Raw genomic sequence first — 24,857 nt, 5'->3', positions numbered from 1 at the left:
AAACGCAAAATACATTGCGAATAAACGCAAAAGATTGCATTAAAACGCAATAACTATTGCGATTTAACGCAAAATAAATTAATTTATTCACTGAACTGGCCTCAATAAGCTTCCGTAGAAGCGAGGGGCTGTGTCAAAAATAGTTCGGACCGGATTGTTATTTTGAGCTAAAAAATAATTTCAAGGTTTATTTCAGTGACACTTTACATTAAAACAGTTAGATTTATCTCAGAAATGACGTACTAAATTGTATTGCGCAAGGTCACAATAACCGGATAACACAACGTTGCATCATCGTTTTTAATCTTTGAAAAAAATTAATTCGGGTCATATAAGGGACTGTCTCAAAAGCTTCATAATATAAATCAAATTGTATGAGATAAATAGAACATCTATAATTGTGTGATTTTATATTTGCTTTATCCAACTCGTTGAATTGGTTATATTCGCTCGGCAAGCCTCGCGAATATATACAGCATTTCAACTCGTTGGATAAAGCAAATATAAAATCACACAATATAGATATCCTCTATATATGATACATTTTTATATAGAAAAACGGTTTTTTTCCCCTTTAAAGTCTATAGAACTATCACTCAGATAAAAATAGGCAAAATATTACTGTATTTCCTCTCTCATTCTCTGTCTATCCGTATGCGTGAGAGATATTGAGAGAAACACAGGAAAGGGCTTAAAAACTAACATATATACGTATAATAGATACATAACAGAGATAAAAGATGGCTTGGTTCAACAAACATATAAAGATGACGTATCGCCGCCCTGTACTGTGATATCGTAATTCGTAATAGAATATGACAACGCTGAACTTTTGACTTCATTGTAAAGGTGTATATAAACAGAAAAATCGAAATCAATTGCAGTTAGACAGAAGATCTCCGGATTATTGGCAGGCTTCACATCTTGTAAGTTAGTTTTGTATTTTTTTTTTCGGTCCCACACAATAGGTTTTCACGTTTACAGTTTAATCATCTCAAATAATTCCCCTCACCATCACACCCCATACTAAAGTTTAATTTACCGTTAAATTCATTATCTTAAGAGAAATTATAGACGAAAAAAAATCAAAATTAATTAATTTTCAAAATAAATTTTGGCTTCATTATTGACATTGAGAAATGCGAAAAAAGGATGCAGAGGCGAGGGAATAAAAACACGGGATAATTAACGCTTTGTAAAACAGTTTCCTAAAACTTTATATAATTATGATAACCATGAATGATAAACAATTTTTTTTTGTTTATTTAATGGTAAAATTTTTTAAAAAAATATGCCTCATTTTACAGAAAAAAAAAATAATAAGCATCTTATTAAATTATTTGGAAATATTGCTATTAGTTGGAACATTGTTCAAGTAACTTAAAATTTTTTGAAGATTGGAAATCAGAAGAAATATTCTTAACAATACGTAATCGTATGAAAAATACATTAAACTTTATTTCATAGTTAGAGATATATTAAAAACAATTACGAGGGAAAATTTAATTAATAATATTTAAGGCCTTGGTACATGTAGAACAAAGCTTTTGTTCGGTGATCGGGCTATTAAAAACAGTACTACCAATCAGTTATTTCTTACATATGAAAAAAAAAACCAAAATATTTTTTTCTAACTGAAATAAATAAATAAATGTAAATGTATAAATATAAATAAAAAAAACTAAAACAAAAAACCCAAAAACACCCGAAAAAAAAATAATTCCAAATCTATGAATTGCTACAAAATGTCCGTCTACATGTACGTTATTTATAAATCTTTTTAAAGTGCTCAATGAAGTACGTAACCGCTTTTCTTTGCAGACTCAAAATAATGAGCTACGCTACTCTCTCCAACCTCTGCTGCTTGCTGGTCCTGGTGGCAATTCTCAGTAGGTATATTTTGTAATCAGGTTTGCTTCTTTCGAGCTGTCGTTGGTGTAAAGTTATTCATGGTGTCTAAACATTCTGCAGCCTGTTGAATTCGGATTTTACAAACTTTTAGTGATTTTGTCCATTGGGATTACATATTTCAACAATGTTTATGAATTCTGTCGACACAATTTAATTAAAACTATCGATGGTGGATCCGCTCGCTGACTCGCTACACAACTGCTAGTGATTAAAGTGAAATCATTGAATATTTATAATCTCCGTGGGAAATCTGTTTTCACTCTTTGTCATTTGTCTGAGTATAAAAGAGGAAGCATGTCAAAGAAGAAATCTGTGACTTTTTTCCCCCCCTTGAATCCATTTCAACTATTCCTCACTAATAGACAGGCACGTGCATTTAATTTATCATAAAAATCGACAAAAACAGGAACCTATATAGCTAGGACGAACTGTAGATATTTTATGAATGTTTATTTCACTAAAATCATATCAATGGTACATGAAGACAAAAGACAAAAAAGTATTTACGAATGTACAAATGCAGGGTCAAGCTAGTAGGAAGAGTACAGAAATTAAATAAATCGAGCTAATATTTTTTAAACTAATATGGACATTTTTTTATCAATGGTATTCATAAGATTCCCAAATTCATATCTGTTAACATTTGATGAGTATTTTTCCTAAATAAATTTGTTGCGGAATAAAAAAAATGCCTGACATTCCATAACATAGTGGCATTCGTCACCCAAAGTGTAATTATTACATAATGAACAGATTCTATGACATCTTCCCGATCGCAACTTCTCGAGCCTTTCCGGCAAGCTCGGAATTTTCGAGCCTGCCGGAAAGGCCCGAGAAGTTGCGATTGGACATCTTCCTTGTTACTCTATCTTCCAGTTTCAATTGGTAATTTATGATTACAGGTTCTAAATTTTGTAAATCGTTTGGGAGTTTCTTAAGATAAATCCCTGTCCAAAGCTTTTCTTGAAAATTCCGTAATTAAAACATTTGAATGAATTTTCTACATTTCTTTTGATTAATCCAGACATAAAAAAAGACCATATCTCTCATATATTTTAACCATGGGTGAATAAACGAACCTTCAGAAAAACATGTATAGAAATAGCGATACATTACATGAGCAAGTTAACAATGATGCGCCACTAAAAGTTCATTCATAGTAAAATCTTTCATGCAAGGAAAACAGCATTATATGAGTGCAGAACGCCACAAAATCAATTACATGTATGTGCAAAGAAATTCGGAGCTTCTTTTTGCTGATACAGATAAGAATAGATCTATGGTTAATGTGTATGCATACATTTTCGTGGGGTTCACAGTGAGTTTAGTGCAACATTTTAACAATATAATGCTTTCTTTGGTGATTCATTCGGGATATGAAGGTAGCGACATTGCAGAAAAATTTTTTCTGCAATGATCGCTACCTTCATTACCCGAATGAATCATCAAAGAAGCATTTTATTGTTTATATTAATATCTTTCTTTTAGTTAATTAATAAATTGATTATGAAAAGTAAGTAAAATTCACTAAATTACTGTTGATGTACATAAGTAAGTTAGCTAATAGACACAGCCAAATCATCTCCTGTGAGACTTTGAGTCTGACATCATCATGATTTTTTCGTGCAGTCCGTGATTTTTTTTTAGGTCGCTGTAGGTTTCGACCAATCGATAAAGAGGGGGTGTCAAATTCAGTCCTGTCAGCTTCTTGTCACTTTCAGCCGCTGTAGATTTAGACTAATCGATAAACGGGCGTGTAAATTTCATTGTATGGCTGTTTCTATAGAGCTATTAATTTGCTATAAATGTCCGTAAGAAATAGAGGAAATATTACTTAATACATAAGATGTGAATATATATATACGATATGAAACTTCAAACTGGACACACTTGTATGTATCTTTTTGTAACTTTGAAGTGGAAAGATAAAAAAGTAGATCTCTATTTAACCATAAATTAAATTCACTTCTATTACAAGTAGCTTAAAGCAATATGAGCTGCATTTTTCATGTTGAATTTTTTTTTACTAAAATGTTCTTTTCTACTAAATTGACAAAAATATCATAGTTTTTCAATTTCTGTTAGCCATATTTTTGTGGGAAAGGCCGTTAAGAAGCCTTATTTGGAGAAAAATTGAATTATTGTCAACCTGTACAAAAATTCATTTGCTATATATTCCTTAAAAGAGAAATATTTCCTTTTGACAAAAATTAATGATTTTTTTCAAATCTTATTAATCATAAAAGTTTAAGTTATATGCAGACTTATCATACTAGCAGGTTTTAGCAGCAAAATAAAATTCTAAAAAAATACAGCTCGTATTGCTTTAATATACTAGTAATGCCGGGTCAGAGCTCTCAATTTTTTTTTTCACAAGTGACCTAGCTAGCTCTGTTTTTATTTTTTGATAGATATCGACCGCTCTGAGGCTACGCTTGGTGGAGCAACGTGTAACATTCCTACAGGTTCCCCCGGAGCCAGCACCTTGTGTACCTCAAACAAGAATGGTTTTTGTGCAGTCGATACTCTTGACATAGATAAAAAAACAGTCACCGGTATCTGCATTTGCTACCCTGGCTTCACCGGAGACAAGTGTCAAAGTAAGTCAGAATCCTTTTTTTTTTTTTTGCTACATGCAGATTAAATAGTAGATGATTTATTATTTGATTCATGAATCTGTTTATTATCTGAGCAATATCTGAATTCATCTGAGTAAAATCTAGACTCAGCTTATCAAAGAGCTGAAGTGAACTTTTCTAATCAAAATGTTTAAGTCTTATGCATGTAGATCATATGATCACATATTTCTAATTATTATTTGTTTTTATAAAGTTTTTCCATGCTAAATGTATAAATTTTTATTAAAGCTAAATGATTTGGGATGGGGTTTTAAAGTCAACACTCGCAAAAATTTTATTTAACGTATTATAGCGCACAAAAAGTAAGGACGTTATTTACGTCCAACACGCAAGGAATTAGAAATATTTTTTTTTAAATTTTCAGTGTCTTTGCCTGTGATACATGTAACATTACGTATCGATGTTTTTTTTTTTACTATACAGTCCAATAAATTCAAATGACGTATGATTGGGCGCAAACGGGGTTTGCTGATTTATATTCATATCCATCAGATCTACCTTAAGTTTTTCTTAGAAACCATTTTTTGTCATACACAATTATTTAGTTAAGTAAAATTCCATATATTTTCTTTTATATAATTGAGTACTTTACTACATCTTCTCAAGAAAATCAATACAATGTATCGTCTGATAATGAGCACGGCCACTCAGACCTCTGAATAGTAAAGTTGGACTGTTTCCAATTTTTTTTTTTTTTTTTTTTTTTTTTGGTAAACAAAAGTCCCATGAGACAGATTGCTCACTCAAGAACAATAGTTTAAGCGGTGACTACAGCAGCAAACTAGTTTTAAGAACCGCCATTAAACAATAATACCGGGTACATGTAAATTTTCACTCCCCCTCCCCCTGGTTCAAACAATACCCTTCAAATCAGAACACTTCAAAAGAAGAAAATCAACTTTTATTTTGGTCAGGTATTTTGGGGCAAAATCTCAAAACCAGATTATTTTCAAATCTCGACTTATATATTCAAGATAAAACTACTGCACGGAATAGATAATAAAGGGTTGATAAATAGAAAAGACGACTTTTTTTAAGTTCACGTTTAGATTATATTAGATTAAGGATTATAACTTACATTCTTCATTTTAAAAATCAGTAAATGTTTATTATTTACGATTCCGACTTCTCCTGATTAGATAAATAAAGTAATATACATGTATATATTGGTCCTTTATCTGAATGTTAAGAACCAGCAGTAATCTTAATGTAGACCAAGCCTTTTTGAAATTTATATCAAACAAAACTTTTATTTTTATTTGAACAGTTACAACAGCTTATAAACTTACTAGAAAAGCAAAATATTTATACCTTAGCACATTTGTTTTCCTACAGAGAGCTTCAGCTCACATGGTCCAAAAATTCAAAATCCGAATTTTATAACACAATGAAGCATGATCTCATAATTTAATTAATTTTGCACCAAAACAAATCTTGTTAGGTTATGATTTAAGAAAACCAATTGATAACCATAAATCAAAAAAGTCTTGTTAATTTTCTACAGAAAATATGAAAAAAAATATCTATATTTATTCTTACATTGACATGACAATTTTTATTCTAAAAAATAAACAACTTAAGGTACCGCGTGGTAGATCCGTTGAGTGATTTGTTTACTATAAATTCAGTTTCTTCAAACTGCCATCACAAAAAGAATGTGATTATCCCATATATACATCATCAATATATTTTTGTCACTCCAATTTTCCAGCGGCGGATCCAGCGACCGCACCAGGAGGGACAACCGGCACTTCCAGTAGCAAAGGGTCCGGCAACGCCATAGGGGCCCTGGCATTGGGCGGTCTGGCTGCACTGGCCCTATCACAGCTTGGCGGCGGTGGACTAGGAGGGGGGTACGGGGGCGGCTACGGAGGAAGCATTTCACCAAGAGAACAGCTATACCTCAGACAAGCTACAGCCTATTAAACTTTTCTGATTGTTGACCGAATTAAATTCTTCCGCTGATACTCTCGGGGAAAATTTCCTAATTTGTTTGTGGTTAATTTTTGGTCATGTATATTATGATTATGCAGTACATGTTATTTGATTATGCTTCTTTATCCCCCAAAAAATTATGAAATTATTATTGACAGATGAAGTTTGTTTATTGTTTTATTATTAAAGGATACCATGTTGATATTTCAAGCATAAATTCTGTAATTAGCGCTATACCTCTCTTGGGTATTTTATTCTGTATTTAAAAATTTTTTACGAAATCGGATTGATGGGTCATAATGATAATAATTTGAAATTGTCTTACTGGATATATTTGGTTAAAACTGCATAAAATCAAGATTGGACCAGGACTGTTTATAAATGTGATAAGGGTCTAATGCATGTATAATTTTTCTTCCATGTATGCACTTTTAAACTTTAAAAAAGCTATACACGCCATGCGCGGATCCAGAAAATTTTTCCAGGGGGGGTCCGAAGGATAATTGTGTTTGCCAGGGGGGGTCCGAGGCATATTTTCGCGATAATTTTACTATGTAAATTTAATAAATTTTCATTTTCCAGGGGGGGTCGGGACCCCCCCCCCCCGACCCCCCCTCTAGATCCGCGCATGCACGCTATAATGTGCTAGGAAATTAATGCTTTCTTTCCACAAAAAAGCATTAATTTCCTGACAAGAAAATAAACAATTGAAATTTTATATTTTTGTAACGAGATGGAATTCAGAATTGTAATTTACAGAAGAAAGATAACATTAATAAGTACAACGAAGCGCATTAAAGTGGTAAAAATTTTCGTTTGAATGGAATGACCTACACTTTGTATCGAACGTCAATCGTTACACAAGACACGCCCATTTCTTTTGAAACGAGGAAAACACTATTCGTCACAATGCTTTAGGAACCGCCACTCTTCTGAACAACACAAGCAGGAATTTCACACACGTGCATTACATAAACACACTTTCTTTCATTCCAACTATGTTCAGAAACAGTGATATTGTTCAAAATAAAGAGTCAAGAATATTTTAAGGTCAGACGACACGTTCCTCAAAAATCTTTTTTGTATCTCCTCGCAATAAAGAGTTCCAATAAAAAATATTAATTTTATAATTACTTTAAAAATGATCAAAATTTACTTGGATTTTGATATTTGTCTAGATGGTCGAGTGGTGAGAACCGTGGCCGCTCACTTCCAAAAGCGTAAAGGTTCTAGACGTCGTAAGCTCAAGTCCCCGCCCCGGTGGAGATATTGTTCTAATATAGTGAATTTCACTGTGCTGTAGTTGTATTTATTTTTATATCAGCAATTCAAGTGTATTTTCAAGAAGATTATTATTGCATACTCTAGTATTTTGCAGAAATGCCTGGTTAGGTACCCTAATTTTTTGCAAGAAAGCTTGTCAAAGTAGTAGTAAACCATTAACAAATTCCTGGAAAAAGTTATCTGAAATTGAGGAACGTGTCGTCTGACCTTAAGTAACAAATTTATTTTTGTTTTGAACTTCTTGTTACATGTACATGTAAAGTTTAGAACATTCCATTCAAACGAAAAATTTTACCACTTCAGTGCGCTTCATTGTAAACAAAATCATGCATTTTCATCGTCAGTCGAACATAACGCAAATCAATAATACATATACATGTATATGTACAGGGGCGTGTATATATACCGATTACGTCCCTGATATGTACGATCGATATCGCAATATAAGCAATTTTAAAATAAAGATTATCTAATGGAAGATAATGATATAAATAAAAAATGTTTCCTTGGTTTCTTTATGTATGAAAAAAGAATCAAACGACAATTAAGATGCCCGGAATGATTCCAGGTATTTGTAATCTATATAAATGAAGTGAACCCTTGACTATAGGGCCACGGTCTGAGTTAATATTCTACCGACAAGTGATTAAAATCATCAATTTTAATCGATGTTCTTAAAATTGTTGTTAATTTTAATAGTTGTGTTCCCCCCACTCCACCCAAATTTAGCGCATCCACATTAAATTCGTAAAAAAAAATTAAAACAAAATATTTCAAGACATACGTACACATATAACATTTTGAATAAAAATATTTTATTCAATACTATTTCATTTTTCGTAAACATTTATTGTGAGGGTTTTAATGACTTCCAAAAGGTATTAATTTACCAAAGTAGTAATTATGAAATGAAATAAAATGTTTATATTAAAATTGAGAAGTTTACGATTTATTGAAAATATTTAAAGTGAATGTGACATGCAATTGTGCAAGTTGTTCAATACCGACGAAACCGGAAGAAAATATGGTACATTGATTTACCCAAAAGGACTCAAAAGAACCCAAAGGGACCCAAAAGAAACACAAAAGGACCCAGAAGGAATTACTTAGAACGATTTTATAAAGATTTTATATTTTATTTAATTAAAATTTTTGTAAAGGACGAAAATAATTCAATTCTATTATTAGCTTCCGGGGGCTTCGCCCCCTGGGCCCCCAGACCCCCTACCTTTTTTTAATACAGTAAATTAAAAGGTAGCTACGCCACTGGTATAGTTGATATGAATTTTAAAATAAATTATGGTGTAAAGAAATTATAAATTAGATTTTTCTTTAGTACTTATTGTTAGTGAAGCAGATAGTGATATTCATCGCCAATTCACATAAGTTACATATTGGTCTTTAAACTGCATATTTTATTGAGTAATCAAATGATTTGGGCAAAGACAAAGCCTACATAAACCCTTTCCAAAATACAAAGTCAAGAAGTGGAGCTATAAAATAATCATAGAATATAGTATATATTAGTATTATTTACCAGTTTATAGAGTGATATATCATTATTTTTTTTTTGTATACAAGACAAGGGATAATTAGATATTAAATAATAAGCTTGAATTTTGTCGTATGATTGTAAATTGTAAGTTAATTTGTTGTTTAACATATACATAAACATTCATACCTACATTTATAAGCCCATCACCTTATTCATTCATACCGACAGACAAACATAAGTATAGATCGAGTTCTTATGATCCAGTCCATTTGAAAGAAACAGTAATTAAAAAGAGTATTAATAAATAAAAAAGTCAAAAAGCTTAGAGGCTTAAATATAACTGTGAACATAAGAAACGATTTTACATTTTTAATTAAGTTGTATGAAATAGTTAATATGAAAAGGTACACTAATGTCATTAAATTGATTAAAAAGTTTTACTCTTTGTTGAATGTATCTTGGACATTCGAGAAAAAAAAAATGTATATTACCTTCAGAACCAGAGTCACCGTTTTTACTTTTATTGATAAATTATTCCTTCTGTCAGTACGTATTATATATGAGGTGATGGTACACTGTAAGTAATTAATTTATTGTAGGGGCAGTGTTTCATAAACAAACACAGAGACATTTATATCATTTAATGCAAGGAATTAACACCCGACCAATCCGATATATATCCCATTAATTTATCAGAGATTGTGGTAGATTCTATAGTAATTTCAGTATTACTGACGAGACAAAATTCAAACAACGTATTGTACGTTCGTTCAAAAATTAATCACTTTAGTAATATCCATTTCCATTCTTAACTACTACACAACTGTAAATTGTTATACTTGACAAGAACCTTGTAAGTTGTAAGAACTTGTGTTCGAACCATTTGTTTATGCAATAAAATATGTTAATTAATAAAATTATATCTCACTTTATAATTATTAATATTGAACAATTTTACTCATTGCTATTTGATTGTCTAGACGTAAAGCTGAAAAGACGTAAACACTGAAAAGTATAGATCCATTTGTGCTTCAAATGAATAAGAACATTGACAAATTAGCTTGAAAAAGATTTTTTTTACTGGAATACATTGGCGGATCCAGAGGGGGGGTTCCGGGGGTCGGAACCCCCCCTTTCTCTGGAGCATATAAATTTTTTTGAAAACTTGTAATGCCTATTTAAAGGCAATTGTCCCCATTTATAATATAAATACTGTAATTATTTCAAATAAATGCTTTTAAAATTGCTAATTTAAAGAATTTTTTACAACGCACCGTAATTTACATGTACATGTATTTCATATGAAAAACCCTAACGATTTTTTTTTTCGAAAAAGGTACATCTGTGAGTAAACATGTGGAAAGTTAAAAAAAAAAATAACTAAGCAGTGTCACTAAAAACACAGATTTATAATTACATCTACAATGTATTGTCTACTCTATTTCTTTAAAAAATCAATTATAGTTAATTTTATGCAAGTTATGCTATTTTTCTGGAATGCTAGCTATACCGTACCTCGTACTCACATGAAACACAAAAGAAAGCCCTTTTTTGATTTGTTTCCAAGAATCGGAAATTATGCTACAAAATACCGTGTAAGGGGTTTATATATAAACCAGCATGAAAATGCACAACTTTTCAAAACTTTCCTGAATAAGATCGCTTCAGTACTAGTGCCGGGTGATGTGGCGCACCCATTATACAGAGGTCACATCAAGTTCCGTGGGACGACTACTGCTTGTACAATTGTATTACACATGTTCCATCTATTCAGCAGATAAACTATCCCCATTTTTGTCATATCCTATCATTTAGACCTTTATTTAAGAAGGCAATCGATAGAACTCAAAATCAATAAATATTGAATAGTTCAGAGTTTAAACATCAAAGACATAATTTTTTTTTTTTTTACCAAAAATTCATTTTTATAATATCTTGTCGTAAAAAGTCTGAATTATTTTTGGTTTCTTAGCGTTTCTTTCTATTAAGCATAGCATAGACGCACGTTCTCATTGCTGGAGACTCGGGTTTTTTTTTAAGGCTAGAAATTATGCAAATCTTCCTTTCCTAAACCAAAACGCTCAATAATGCAGTGCACTCTGATATTAAAATAGATGTGAAATAGATATTGATGAGATAATTGTTTATTAAATTTACGCACGGAAAACGTTCAAAAGGCCTTGTTTATTGACAAATGATGTATTTTGCACATATTGATTTTCATCAATTGGAACCCCCCCTTTTCAAAATTGCTGGATCCGCCTCTGGAATAGGCCTATTGAACATACGCAAACAAAAACAGGGCGCGAGCCTTGTTTATATGTCAAAGACTTGAGATTTCCTGTATCTTGCTTATAACTCTACGACTGACTCTCAGATTTCATTTGATCATTAGAAATGCATTCCTAAAGCTTTGTAAATAAGAAAATCAGAAAAATAGAATTTGACCAAAATCGTGACCATGCCCCTTTAAGTACCTTTTAATGAATAAAACGTGTTTAGATAGCGGCTAACACCCTACACTTCAAGACATTTTTTAAACAACTCTCCCCCAAATAGACAATGTTTAGTACATTTATATTGTAAATTATGGCATTTAATAAACATCAACAGTTCCTTTTGGGTCCTATTGGGTCCTTTTGGGTAAATCGATGCACCCAGCAAAAATTGTAAACACCGACTTGGCATGGGATAATGGACAAATGTGGAAAAGTTCAGCAGAAGGTTTCATGTGTATTTGAGACTGAAATACTAAATGAACCTTCAAATAAAAGACAATTTCAAGGCTACAAAGTTGTTGCGTCGGATGTTTTAAAAAACACGGCGCTTTTGAGTGATGTAACGCGGTCGATTGCAACAGAAAAATTGGATGGGACCTGTGTATTTATTGCAGAATTTAAAGGTACACGCATAGGGTGGATAGCAGCTTAATGAAAAGTCGTGTTTTAATGATTATCATCTATTCCAGACCTCTCATTACAACCCCGTTCAGGCACGAAGCATCGTTTTTGAAAGTTGGGGGGGGGGGGGGGGGGGAGACTCATCCAAAAAATCTTGACAAGCCAAAAAAAAAAAAAAAAAGGGGGCAAAGGTTACTTTCCACAATCCTAAACTGGGGGGGGGGGGTGTATACTTTTAACTTCAATTTCACGCCACGATTATTTCCTCATTTTCAATTCAAATTTTTACATGGTCCCATAAAAGTGGGTGGGGGGGGGCAACTCCATCTTGGGGGGACCTACTGCAATACCAGAAGAAAGAGATAAACACAGGAGATAAATTAAGAGCCCAAAGTATACTATAGTCTTCTCTATACTCTGTCCCATGATATTTATGCAGCACATTTAGACGATTTTCAATTTTAAAAAATAGTAACACGTACTTTCAAAAAAAGTTCAATTGAAATAGGGGAGAGAAAAGTATTCAAAGTATCTCTATTGACACATACTACTAATCATTTTTCACTTGGAAAAATTCAAGAAATGAAAACATATTTGTTACGGCAATACACACATGTACATGTATATAATGGGAAATGTTGAATCTTTTTCCATTCGGAAAGTCACTTGGAATCAGAGACATGAATAACAGAGATTGGCAACTCTGCCATTGCCATTTGCGTGTTTTGTTGCTGAAAAATGTTACGGGACTAACATTACTTTGAGAACTGCATATTAGTAAATTGATAATATTATATTGATTTTAAACCAAAATAAATTGTTTTTATGAAAAATGTGCTTAGGATTTAGACATTTTTGAAACAAAAAATTGAAAAATAAGATAAATCTATACATGTACTACTATATTAAAATAATAGACTCAAATATTTGGGCTTTAATACAGATAAATTGGAAGAGTAATATGTTTTGTTTTATATATTTCAAACATCAATGGTACCTAAAGATTACGGATTTGTTTTTATTTTTTCTCTCAAGCTTCGCTAGTTACATGTAATAATCAACTAAAATTCCTTTAAAAAATCCTGAAATCGTCTGAATTTTTCTGATTTTACAATCTTACAATTGTATTACATTTACGCTGAATCATGGGGTGCTCTTTAGTTTATGTTTCCACAATATCACATTTGCATGGATAAACTAAAAAACAATATGATACGAATATGTGTGAATTTTCATTAAAAATTTGCTATATATTCCGTTCATTAAGGAAAATACGGGAGATAACTCTAACTCAGTGCGTTTAATATGAAAAATTCCGAGAGTTGTGAATGTCAACATGGTGACTGTGCAAATTTGATGTATCTATTTCGTAAATGCCTGACATAATATGCAATGTAAACCCGTGCACGCATGGGTCAAAGTTTAGTATATAGAATATATAAAGGCCAGCTATAAAACACTGGCGAAATCCTGGACGACAGGTAGCCAACTGCCACTTAAAACTGCTCTTTTAATATTGTTTATATGACATAAACCCTGATAAAGCTAGAGGGGGTGTTGCAAATCAGAGGTCTTTCATCCTTTTGAATGAGCATTGTTTGAACCCTGAGGTACATGTATTTATATATTGAGCCTATAAGCAAAAGGTGAATTGAGGATATCTTGGGACGGAGTATAACAGTTTGGGACACATTTAGCCTGTTTGATATATGATACTCCAAGTAATATAATATGAATTTAAAGTGTAAATGGTGAACATTTTTTATTTGATATTTATGATAATATGCCTGACTGTTGGGGTGAGTGCAGCATGAACTACACATATCTCACATGCATCATTGTCACCCCATAGACTATTCTCTTTTGAGAAGTGGACAGGCATAGCCTACATAGTGGATGTAGGCTATGCCTGTCCACTTCTCAAAAGAGAATACCCATAGACTTGCTGACAAAAGAATTTCTTGACAGATTTGTCAATTTAGCTCTGTCTTTCTCCCACACACTGGTTCTTATATAGAGCTTGCTTGCTAGTTGTGCTCTATTTAAATTACTCTTTGAAATATAAATCAAATTCAACGACTTTGGTAAGCAAATTGTCCGATAAGCCATCAATTTGTAAGATTGATCCTCAAGAAGGTCTTATATCTACAAACAGATCAATTTCTATAAATGTAGGGTTACAGAAAAACTGGGTCATTGCTTGCAAATCCCAACCTGTTACATGTACAGTAAAACACGCTTATAGCGAAGTCAAAGGGATGGGCAATTAAACTTCTTTATAAGCGTAATTCGTTATATCCGTCAAGTTTACAACATGAAATAGAGTCTTGGGGAATGAAATTCACTTCGCTGTAAGCGTTAATTCATTATAAGCGTGTTCGCTATAACCGTGTTTTACTGTAATTAAATTTCAATGGGATATATTATATAGGTAGGAATATAATCCCAAATAGGATAAAAAGGACATATTATTGTATATGGCCAAATAAACCAAATTTTAAATGGTATTGTATCAAAATCAAATGTTCATAAAACAATAGAGATGTTGTCTATCACATTATTATTGATATTAGTCATCATACTTCAACAGCTAGCTGTTCTTCTATTGTGTCACTTAAATGGGCTAATTAACGCAATACATGTAATACAAACAAAACTAGCTGCAGATCTGTAGCTCTCTGGTTGAAAAAATTCGGATAGACAAACCAGAGAGCTACAGTTCCAAGCGTTGTAAAAACCTCCGATTTACGCCGCCGTTTTTGTGTCGCTCGCTTCGGGAATTATAACCGACTTTAAAAGCATTCAACCGCCTAAAAAATTGGATTTATTAATTAAACATATAGTTTACCCTAACTCTGCTAACTTTGCTTTCCTTTCAATGGTTCACAACGGCCATCCTTCGCCTTGGAATGTCATCGTTTTAAAAAACTCGAAAAGCCCTAAATAAATAACAGGGACTCTTGGAAAAAAACAATGAAACATGCACTTGATGTTTCCCAGTCAAAAAACCATAGGAAAACTTCCATAATTTGCTCAAAAACATTAATTCATCAAAATTAGACTATCTTCATTTTTGACATTATGATATCACTTGGGTGATTTTAATATGATTTTAACTATTTTCAACCTAATTTTGGGGGTAGAAATGCATAATACCGCATATAGTCCTTTACAAATACAAGGAATTACATAGATTGTATTTGGTATTTTTATGCATACCTGCAATATGGTATTAAAAATTGCATGTGTGGATCTAAGGGGGATGAGGTGGTCGGGGGTCCAGATTCCCCTGGAAAACTCAAATTTTTGTAATTCACATTGTAAAATTACTGAATTTTAAGATCTTTAAATATTAATTTGTTTTATCTTACTAATGTTGTTTAGCTAATTTTGGTATGCAGTCTGAGTGATTACTGTATATAGGGAAATATTCACCCCTGTTTTATTTTCGCCCCTTTCGCCCTGGTTGTCGGTAGACAAATTTAAGACTGGGCGAATTCCAATGTCTCAAATCAAATCATAGTAAACACAAACGTGTCTGGGCGGTTTCAAGACGGGGCGAAACTGTTTGAAAGTGTAGAAGGACGAAAATTACACGGGGCAAAAATAACCCCGTATACAGTACTTGCAAACATATGTTAGATATGGATTTACTCTACTTTTGTACTGATTATCCAGGTCGTCCATGGTTGTGGGCTCGGTTGGACAGGAAACCAAATAAAGCTGGCGACAAGCGATTCAAGCAGTACAGGTCTTCATTTCAGAAATGGGAACAAAGCTCTCAAGATCTACCTAAGCCCTCACTTGAATGGGACATGGAGAAAGATTTTAAGGTAAGGTTAAAAAAATAGTTTTTAGTTTTTCAGACCAAAACATTATATAGGCCTACAGCATCATTTTAATGTTATAATATGCATGCATGGATCTGGGGGTGGTTGGGGGGGGGGGGGGTGTTAAACTCGCTTAGTAAAGTTATTGAAAATAGACCTTGGACCCCCACCCTCCCCCGGCCAACACAATTATTCTTTGGACTGAACGCCACCTCCCTCTCCATCCTTTGTAAATTTTCAGGATCTGTAAACAATGTGCCAGACTGGTATTTTTTTTTATGTGGTATGGGCCATCTCCACATTGTTACACACTTCCTATCAAAATAAACACTAAAAATCAAGAACATGTATTATTTTTTTCTTTACCAAAATTGGTACTCAATAGTATAGCACAAATGATTGAAGCATTACCTACAAATCATGACTTCGAATTATGCTGGGGATTTATAATTTTTACCTTCCCAATTTTTTTAAACTATAATTTTTGGTCAAATATTGTAAAATATGAAAATTCTAAAATCAATAGTGAAAGTGTTTTAATTTATAATGTACTCTTATCCACATTAGAACTATTTTAACAAGACCTTGGACTTTCAGTTGGAAATAACTATCTAATTTTTGCATTAAAAAAAGGTTAAAAATGATGCTGGTTTTGAATGAAATATGTGCAGATTGCATATTATGTGCTCAAAAGCCAGACAAATCTTGTTGATTTCAAAGCCCAATGGCTGAGTGGCCAGCAATGAAATAGGCTTTATATATGTCACATTGCTATTTGATACAACTTCCCAAAATTCAAGCTCTTGTTAACAACAGGCGTTTCATAACAACTAATTCTAATTTCAACATTTGCAAAGGGGAATAACTCAATTTTCATATTTTAACTATTTAAAAAAAAATTGAGTTATTTCCCTTTTCAATATTGCAATGAATCGATGCAACATCATTTGACTCGATGTGTCTATGACCTAGAAACAAAACAGTAATTATTTTTTGCCTCATATGACAACTTTTATTACACCTCATTCTATCAGCAGATCCAATTTAAACTGTAAATGTAGCTCTTGAAATAATGTTTGTGAAAATAGTTACTATGAATAGAAAGTTCATAGTACATTGTATGCCTGACTAGGCAGAACAATGTCTATATTTGAATTTGAAGCATGTTTAGTGCAAAAAAGGTCACATGCTTGAACAATAACTGAATAAGAGGGCATTTATTTTTTTTAGCAAGTTCCAGAGCATTGGATTCCTGCCTCTGATGTCCCTATTGTAAACGGCCATCCTCAGCCAGATCAAAATGGACACACCCCAGGTATGTGTGTGTGTGGGGGGTGGGGGGGGGGGGGGGGGGGGACAATGCATTAATGCATATAAAAATTTGAGGAGGAGAAAAGACTAATTTTATCATTCTACTGATCATTACTAATAAATATCTTATTAGAAAAAAAAAAAAATTATATGAAAATATTATATGTAAATTAAAAGCCTCAATTTGGAAAGGAATTTGAAAACATGTATTCTTATACATGCATGCATATGTATGTACAATGAACTTGATTGCCCCCCCCCCCCCCCCCCAAAAAAAAAAAAGAACTATGAAGTGTGGATTCCTGGTTTTCATAAAGAGCTTTTATTATAACAACACAATACAATGTAGGTTGGGTTCCAGTGGAGAAGACTTCACGCCAGTATTGCTGGCATGCCTCAGCTGTTGACTTGGACCGATCTCTTGGATTGTTTATGGGGTAAGTGGGGTACCTTCATCGTTTTCATTCAACACTTTCTTTAATACAATTGTCTAATGGGTTTCGATATATTTTGATGGAAATTAAAACCTCGCCATATTGTTTGAATAAATCATCATGGTAATTTGGGCCGCGATTTTGGCATGATTACGTATTTTCAACTGCCATCTGCAAAGGTATCAGAGTCTATTTAAATCTGTAAAGTATAAATTGAATGTTGTTTAGCTTCAAGAATTGACTGATGGTTGTCTCGTCTCAACTTCCTCTCAATTTCTCATACCATGGAAGTTGCCTTAAACTTGGCTTTTAGCAATATTAAATGCAGTGGCTCTTTCTCTTTATTCTTCCATTTAAAAATCAATCAACAGTACAATTTCTGACTAAAGCTTCTACCCAAATTTATGTTGACTGAGAATTGCCTGCTTGTGAAAACATCTATTATGGTCAAGACATTCAAAGTTCTTTTTGCCAAATGTCACTGGTTCATTCCCAACACTTTGTGCTTTATTCAGTTTCTCAAATCAGCAGAAAATTACTTGATCATGTAGGATAGTATGATGAATAAGTAGTATTTAAGTCAAGTATGGGAAAAAATATGCAATTTTGGATTAAAAGTTATGTTTCCACAAAATAAACAAAATTAATGCCCCAATCAAGATTCGAACACATGGTCTGTGGTTTCTGATACTTATACCATTAGTTGAGCTATGATGATATTCAACCAAATCTATTGATACAAATAAACAAAAACATTTCAATTGCCAACTTGTGAGGTACGTAGTGTCAAAAAAAGTATAAACCTTGATAAAGTGGGGAACCTTAATTAATTAAACTTTATTTTGCATTTAGATAATATGAGAATACTAGTAATTCAGCTGCCATTATTTTCCGACTTTTACCTTCACATGACCTTGACATTATTATTCCTAATTTTTTTACCTTTGTTTTAAAACTTTATTCACTGATACAAAATTGGTACAGAAAATATGAAAATTTAATCCTGTTTTACTTTGCATGGACTCAGACTTATGCAACGATACAAGGTACATTTCTTTTCATGTTGCAGTACAACTGTACTGGTTTTTACCAGCAATTTTGCAAGGAATCCATATCTTAGAGAAAAAATTCTACTTTATATAATACATGCATTATGACCAATTCATACATTTTGTTACCCTTTACTCATATCATATTCCTGCAATTATAAATTAAAAAAAAAAGAAGAAATTTAATTGTCATTTTTGGTTTGTTGAAAATATGAATTCTCAGCAGACACAATGCCAAATTAATCTCCAACGAGTATTCATGATTTTATAGTGTCACCACTGATTATGATTTTGCACTTTGTGAATTTTAATCAATGACTATTCCTGAACTTATTGAATCAGAATTTAACTGTATCTGAATTTGTTAAGTCCTCTAGTCCTCAGATGACATGTTACATTTTCATTACAGACAGGGGGAGGTTGTGAGTGGGGCTCATCATCTGCAGATCCGTGTATTACCTCTACAGAGTGTTCTTAGCCACACAGCAGAGCTTATAGGAACACACATCAATGCCAATGCCTACAGTAGGGAAATACAGCCACGTAGTCCTTATGTAACTTTCAATAGTACCTGAAAGTATTTAGATAAAAATTCTACTTTAAACTTTTTTTTTGAAATAAAAAATCATTTTCCTCTGCAATCTGTGTAATTAAATCTTCCTTTGACGTAACCTTTCCATCTGTAATTTTTTTTACGGACACTATCGTTTCTTTTCCTTACATGGCTTTATTTCATCATCCTCTCCATCTCTCAAGTTCCAAAAAAAGATCTTGTGTGTTTTGAACTTATAGTAATATCATTTTTTTGTCTGTAACAAGCTATATACACTTTGTCATATAAATTAATATCTGTCTGGGTATCTATACTGTCATAATTTCAGCCACTACAGTGAGTGCTTGTATATACTGACCTTTCAATTGATGTACCAGTACTTGTGTCTATATATATTGAAGTCTTATGATGTAGGAGAGGGCATTCTAAAGTTTTCAGAACTTGTACCTTGTCCTTTTGTTTTCACCATCAAACAATGAAATATATTTACATTTGCAAATGTGTTTTCTTATATAAACCTTTAGAATAGCAAAAACGATCAATTCTGTGTGAACCTTTTCATGACATCACAATGATTATTACACGCTCTTATCTCTTGTTGGTGGGATTATTGTAAGCATATAAACACAGCAATTTTAAAAATTCTGAACGATTTGCCTCTTTCAAATGTAAATATAAGTTCACCAGCTAGGATATGAATTAACTTGGTTGGTCACACGATCTTCTGAGAATCCCTTTGGGCTCCACAGGGTTTGATCATGTGACCAGCCAAGTTCATATCCTAGTGAACATATATGATGGTATTTTTACTTTTTCAATTCATATACAGTGTACAGTATACATGTATTATAATTTACATTAATTTTGCCTCCAGATATAGGCAGCAAAAGAGATCCGCTTCATTTCCTGGTGATTCATGGATCCATCACTTTGTTGGAACCACCTGAAGTTTCTCTCCCAGCAATCCAATCTTGGTTTTCCACAGAGCAAGGACTAGTCGAGGGGATTGTTTGGCACTGCTCTGATGGCAAACTGTTCAAAGTAATTATAAGCTTTGAGGAATTAATTAAAAAAGATATAAATATGATAGAAATTGAGCATGCCAATCTTCTTAGTAGATAATTTTTTGTGAATTAAATATCAGAGTATAAGATTGAACTAAATGTATACAAATATGTCTTGGAACCTCCTTTTAAATCTGTTTTTTAGCAGTGAGTTGATCGATGCATGCATATACCCGGTATATGAAATAATGTTTTGCTGTTCACACACGCACACACTAAAAATGTGTATGTTAGGTACATGTGTGTAGAATGGAAGATTATCTGAAAACATGTACCGGTACATGTACCTGTATGTGGTGGAGTCCAGAAAGTGTTATAAATGCCTTATTAATTGCTAATGGTACTCAGATCCACCTCATAGTCACTAGTTGTTGCATATTGATCATAGCTAATTATAGCAGAAAACTTACAAAATCAAATTATATTAATGAATATTGAATGTCTGTCTCTATTGCACTTTTGTTTCCTCACAGATTCACAGACACCATCTAAATTTGCCCTGGCCACTGAAAGATGTAACGCCTGTTTTGACTCGAAAAAAAGTGGAAATTCTCTTGGACAATTTTGATAGTGAATCCGAGGATGATGTGAATCCAGTTTTTTTGAAGCTGAAAAAACATTCTAACAGGACTTGTGATTCTGTTGTGGACTTGGCTCAACTGTTGGAAAAGGGTGAAAATAAAAATGAATGAAAATCAGTAAACTTGTCTATGTATACATTCCAAGTTATACTCAATAATTTAATTAACACATACTCTAGCTATATATATATATATTCTCACATTTTGATTATGACGCCACTTTAGTTATGTCAGGGATGTATATACCATACAAATATTGACTGGGGTTGAGGGCAACATTGATAATATTAGCCCCCGAAGGGAAGAAATATTGCCCGTCCCGAAGCAGAGGGCAGTATATTCGTCCCACGGGGGCTAATATAATCATTGTTGCCCTAAAACGCACTCAACACTTGTTTTGTTATATGAAAAAACAAACCAAAAATCAATTCAAGAAAGGATTTGAAAACAGATCGCCGTATTTTTATAGGCTCAACATAGAATTCAATTTTGCGCAAAGTTCATTTCCAAAATATCATCGGCATCAAAAGGTCAGTGGTGATATTCCACCATCTGTAGGAACTAAGCTAAAGATGTTTTACTTGATTTTACTTTACTTTACAATAATTTGCAAATCCATATACCCGTTATGATAGCAAACCATCGCGTTGCGCATTCGTTGTTTACTTGCCTTGACTGATTGCTTATAAAGACGTCACCTTGTTTTGGAGTCGCGAAGAGTTATTTATGTCATCCTTTACTAATCAACAAATCAGAGGCAACTAATTAAAATAGAGGGGAATATTCTCTAGATATTATTTCTAGCCGGTCAATATTAAAAAAATATTGACCGGTCAATATTTTCAGGCAAGCTAATATTACAATTATTGACTATTTGTCTATGTAGAGTTCTATACTGAGAATATACTACTGAATATAACAATAAGTATATACCTCCCTGGCTATGTCTGCATATATGGGATCCATTCCCTGACATTTTAGATCATAATTATTATTGAATTATATGACTGTCAATGTTGATAATTACTGGCATTGAATTTTCAATTACTAAAGGGTTTTTTTTTAATTTGATTTGATAGGAAATAACTGATTTGGGTCTTCTTCTTTTTTTTACTGGATGTTCCCAACCTAAACATGAAACATTTTTATGGGTGTTTGATAAAATTACAATTGAATTGTAATTTTGTATATTTATTTTGGCTATTCAAAAAAATGTAGAGTATTTATAAGCATGCAGTTAGTCAATATTTTGAAAAATGGAATAGATTTCAGGGCAGGTAATTCAGTTCAGTGGGCATTTTTTCATATATCGGCAATGCCAGGATACTACATGTACATGTATTTCACACAGGTGCTTGTGGACTGGACCGTGCACTACCCCCCCCCCCCCCCTTTTTTTTTTATATATTTTTTTCAAAATTTTTTTTTTTATTAATTATCATTAAGAACCCCTTATATATGTCTCCAGCCGAAAAATAAAAGAAATATCACGACTTGGTAGCATTTTATAATCATGATATTTCTTTTATTTTTCGGCTGGAGACATATATAAGGGGTTGTTAATGATAATTGATAAAAGAAATAAAAAAAAATTTTGAAAAAAAATATAGAAAAAAGGGGGGGGGGGGTAGTGCACGGTCCAGTCCACAAGCACCTGTGGTATTTCATGAACTGAATCTATTTTTTTTTTTTTTTTTTTTTTTGTAAATCTGAACGATGCCAATCCATACCTAAATTATCCCATTTAAAACTACTTGAAATATTTTATACAATACATTCAGTTTATAATAAAACTGAGGCTAAATTAAAAAAATTAAACCTTTAAAAATATCGCATATATAGATGCCATAATTCGGAATATTTTACGAACGAGTTAACAACTGTACGAGAACGGGATTTTCCACGAGAGTTTGTCCACTTCCTTAGCAACTGGTTTAGCAGCTTGAAAAACCATAATGATTATGATATAAACAGTTTGTGATTTAAATAAACATGGATGCAGTTGGATCTTTAGAACTATCGTAAGTATGCATCGGTGAAAGAAATGAAAAGAGCATTGTCTCTTTAATACGGATGTCTTTTGGTGCAAAGAATTGGATAGACACACTTATTCTGTATCAGTGTATGATTTCAGGAGTTTACTAAAACATTGTTTGTACACTCGAAAACGTCGATACTACATTATAACTTGTAAAATTGCTTAGTATCGGATAGAACGATAACACGCGTGGTTGGTTCTAATGCTACATTCATTCTGACCAAACTTTCACACAGATTATATATATATGAGAATACTTTAATTTCCCCATGCATTCTAGTTCATAATGCAAACATACGTTGGTCTCAGCTCCATAAACATAAACATACAGCAAGCACTAATTGCTAGGTGGCTGATTCACTTATAGATATGAGGATTTAAGTAATAATTATGGTCTCTATTATAATGGACATTACATCCCTCCTTTCCATTTAATTTTAATGGTAATCATCTATTGTTTGTTTTTCAAAGTCACTTATGACAGTTATCACTGATATAAACATTGTCCAGAGTATATAGAAATGTTTCTTTTGCTATAAGATGGTATCAGTCACTCACAGTCATTTATACATATCTTAAAAGTTTTAGTGGAGATTCAAAGTGAGCTACAGGAATCATGTTATAACATCATCAATGTATACAAAGTGGTCATCTGGCAAGATTTATGTCTCTTCGGAAGAGATTTCACTAAATTGATAACTCTTGAATAGAGTTTGAATCGCTTAGATTCTCAGATTAACAGAGAAGCAGCTAACTGTCTAGATTTAAAAAACTGATGAAACAACCACACGACAAACAAATAAACGGACTTCAACAATTGTGAAAGCATTTCATTTCATTATACATATTTGAATATTTTAAACAGATTATATTGTTTTTCAGGTGGGCACAAGGATACAATGGTGGTAAAATTGGTTACATCGACAAAGATGTAATCTGTTACCAGGCAGGAAGTAACATCAAGTTCATTGCAGAAGATGGTGCAGAAACTGTCTTTAATTTCAAAGGAAATGGAGTGGGCCCATTCGCAGTTCACGTAACTAACAAGTGTTTTGCAGTAGCTGAAAGATGTCTCAACCCAAAAATCACTGTCTATGTATACCCAACATTCAGAGAGGCAGCAGTTTTAAAAGGTATTATTATTTTATTTACCTTGATATTGACATATCAAGATGGGTGAAATTGAATTATCATGTTATTTTATGTATTAAAAAAAAAATAATAATGTAACAAAGTATCATGAAAATATATTAATTAATCATATAAAAAAGAAATTTGATTTTTTGATTGAAATTATTTCTTTTACAATGGTTGATTTAATAAAGAGGATGATGAATGTATGGGATTTAGTATTATACTTGTTGTAATTACTGTAGTTTATCAATGACAGCCTCACTAAATGTCATGTCACTCATGATCTTTTATATATGAAGTGAAGTAGTAGAATTTTTGTTTTGGCAGGAACAGATCTATTTTGTTTTATAGCATTTTGAAATAATCAAAATTGTTTTCTGGTTTACTTAATAGATGGGGCTAAGCTGGAATACAGGTCACTGGTTTTCTCCCACAGTGAATACATGGTCACCATCACTGGAATACCAGAATTCCAGCTCATGTTATGGTATGTTTATTTACCATTCATTTTCTTTATACACATGCCTTCATTAAAAAATAAATGGAAAAGTGTAAGATATTGATGATTTTGATATCATTTTGATATTTGCACAAATTTATGAAGCTTATAGTATTGAAATATAGACAATATAGTAAAAAATAGTAAATTTTCTCACTTCTTTTTACTCTCTCTGCCAGAAATATGTTAAATATTTTATA

General features: G+C 32.4%; 3 protein-coding genes across 3 annotated transcripts in view; all 3 read left to right on the top strand.

Annotated features, from left to right (window-relative positions):
• The first annotated feature begins 857 nt into the window (after positions 1 to 857).
• On the top strand, positions 858 to 6,719 carry LOC128179475 (uncharacterized). The gene is made up of 4 exons (XM_052846909.1): positions 858 to 926; positions 1,822 to 1,889; positions 4,323 to 4,511; positions 6,262 to 6,719. Exons 2-4 carry the CDS (start codon positions 1,832 to 1,834, stop codon positions 6,474 to 6,476), a joined length of 462 nt encoding a protein of 153 aa, XP_052702869.1. The 5' UTR covers positions 858 to 926; positions 1,822 to 1,831; the 3' UTR covers positions 6,477 to 6,719.
• A 5,198-nt stretch (positions 6,720 to 11,917) lies between these two features.
• Positions 11,918 to 21,108, top strand: LOC128179472 (uncharacterized protein C12orf29 homolog). The gene is made up of 7 exons (XM_052846904.1): positions 11,918 to 12,166; positions 15,843 to 15,997; positions 17,225 to 17,309; positions 17,655 to 17,742; positions 19,198 to 19,313; positions 20,216 to 20,382; positions 20,879 to 21,108. Exons 1-7 carry the CDS (start codon positions 11,959 to 11,961, stop codon positions 21,095 to 21,097), a joined length of 1,038 nt encoding a protein of 345 aa, XP_052702864.1. The 5' UTR covers positions 11,918 to 11,958; the 3' UTR covers positions 21,098 to 21,108.
• Positions 21,109 to 22,849: 1,741 nt separating this feature from the next.
• The window catches only part of LOC128180384 (cilia- and flagella-associated protein 43-like), a 28,847-nt gene continuing 26,839 nt past the window's right edge, over positions 22,850 to 24,857 (top strand). Inside the window, exons 1-3 of the mRNA XM_052848468.1 lie at positions 22,850 to 23,007; positions 23,907 to 24,157; positions 24,552 to 24,645. Coding sequence (XP_052704428.1) covers positions 22,979 to 23,007; positions 23,907 to 24,157; positions 24,552 to 24,645 — 374 coding nt within the window. The 5' untranslated portion in view covers positions 22,850 to 22,978. The remainder of the gene's footprint in view (positions 23,008 to 23,906; positions 24,158 to 24,551; positions 24,646 to 24,857) is intronic.

The sequence above is a fragment of the Crassostrea angulata genome, chromosome 4 (genome assembly GCF_025612915.1).
Source record: "Crassostrea angulata isolate pt1a10 chromosome 4, ASM2561291v2, whole genome shotgun sequence".
NCBI lineage: Eukaryota > Metazoa > Mollusca > Bivalvia > Ostreida > Ostreidae > Magallana > Magallana angulata.
The sequence above is the reverse complement of the archived record's forward strand: the minus strand, read 5'-3'. Positions and strand labels throughout refer to the sequence as shown.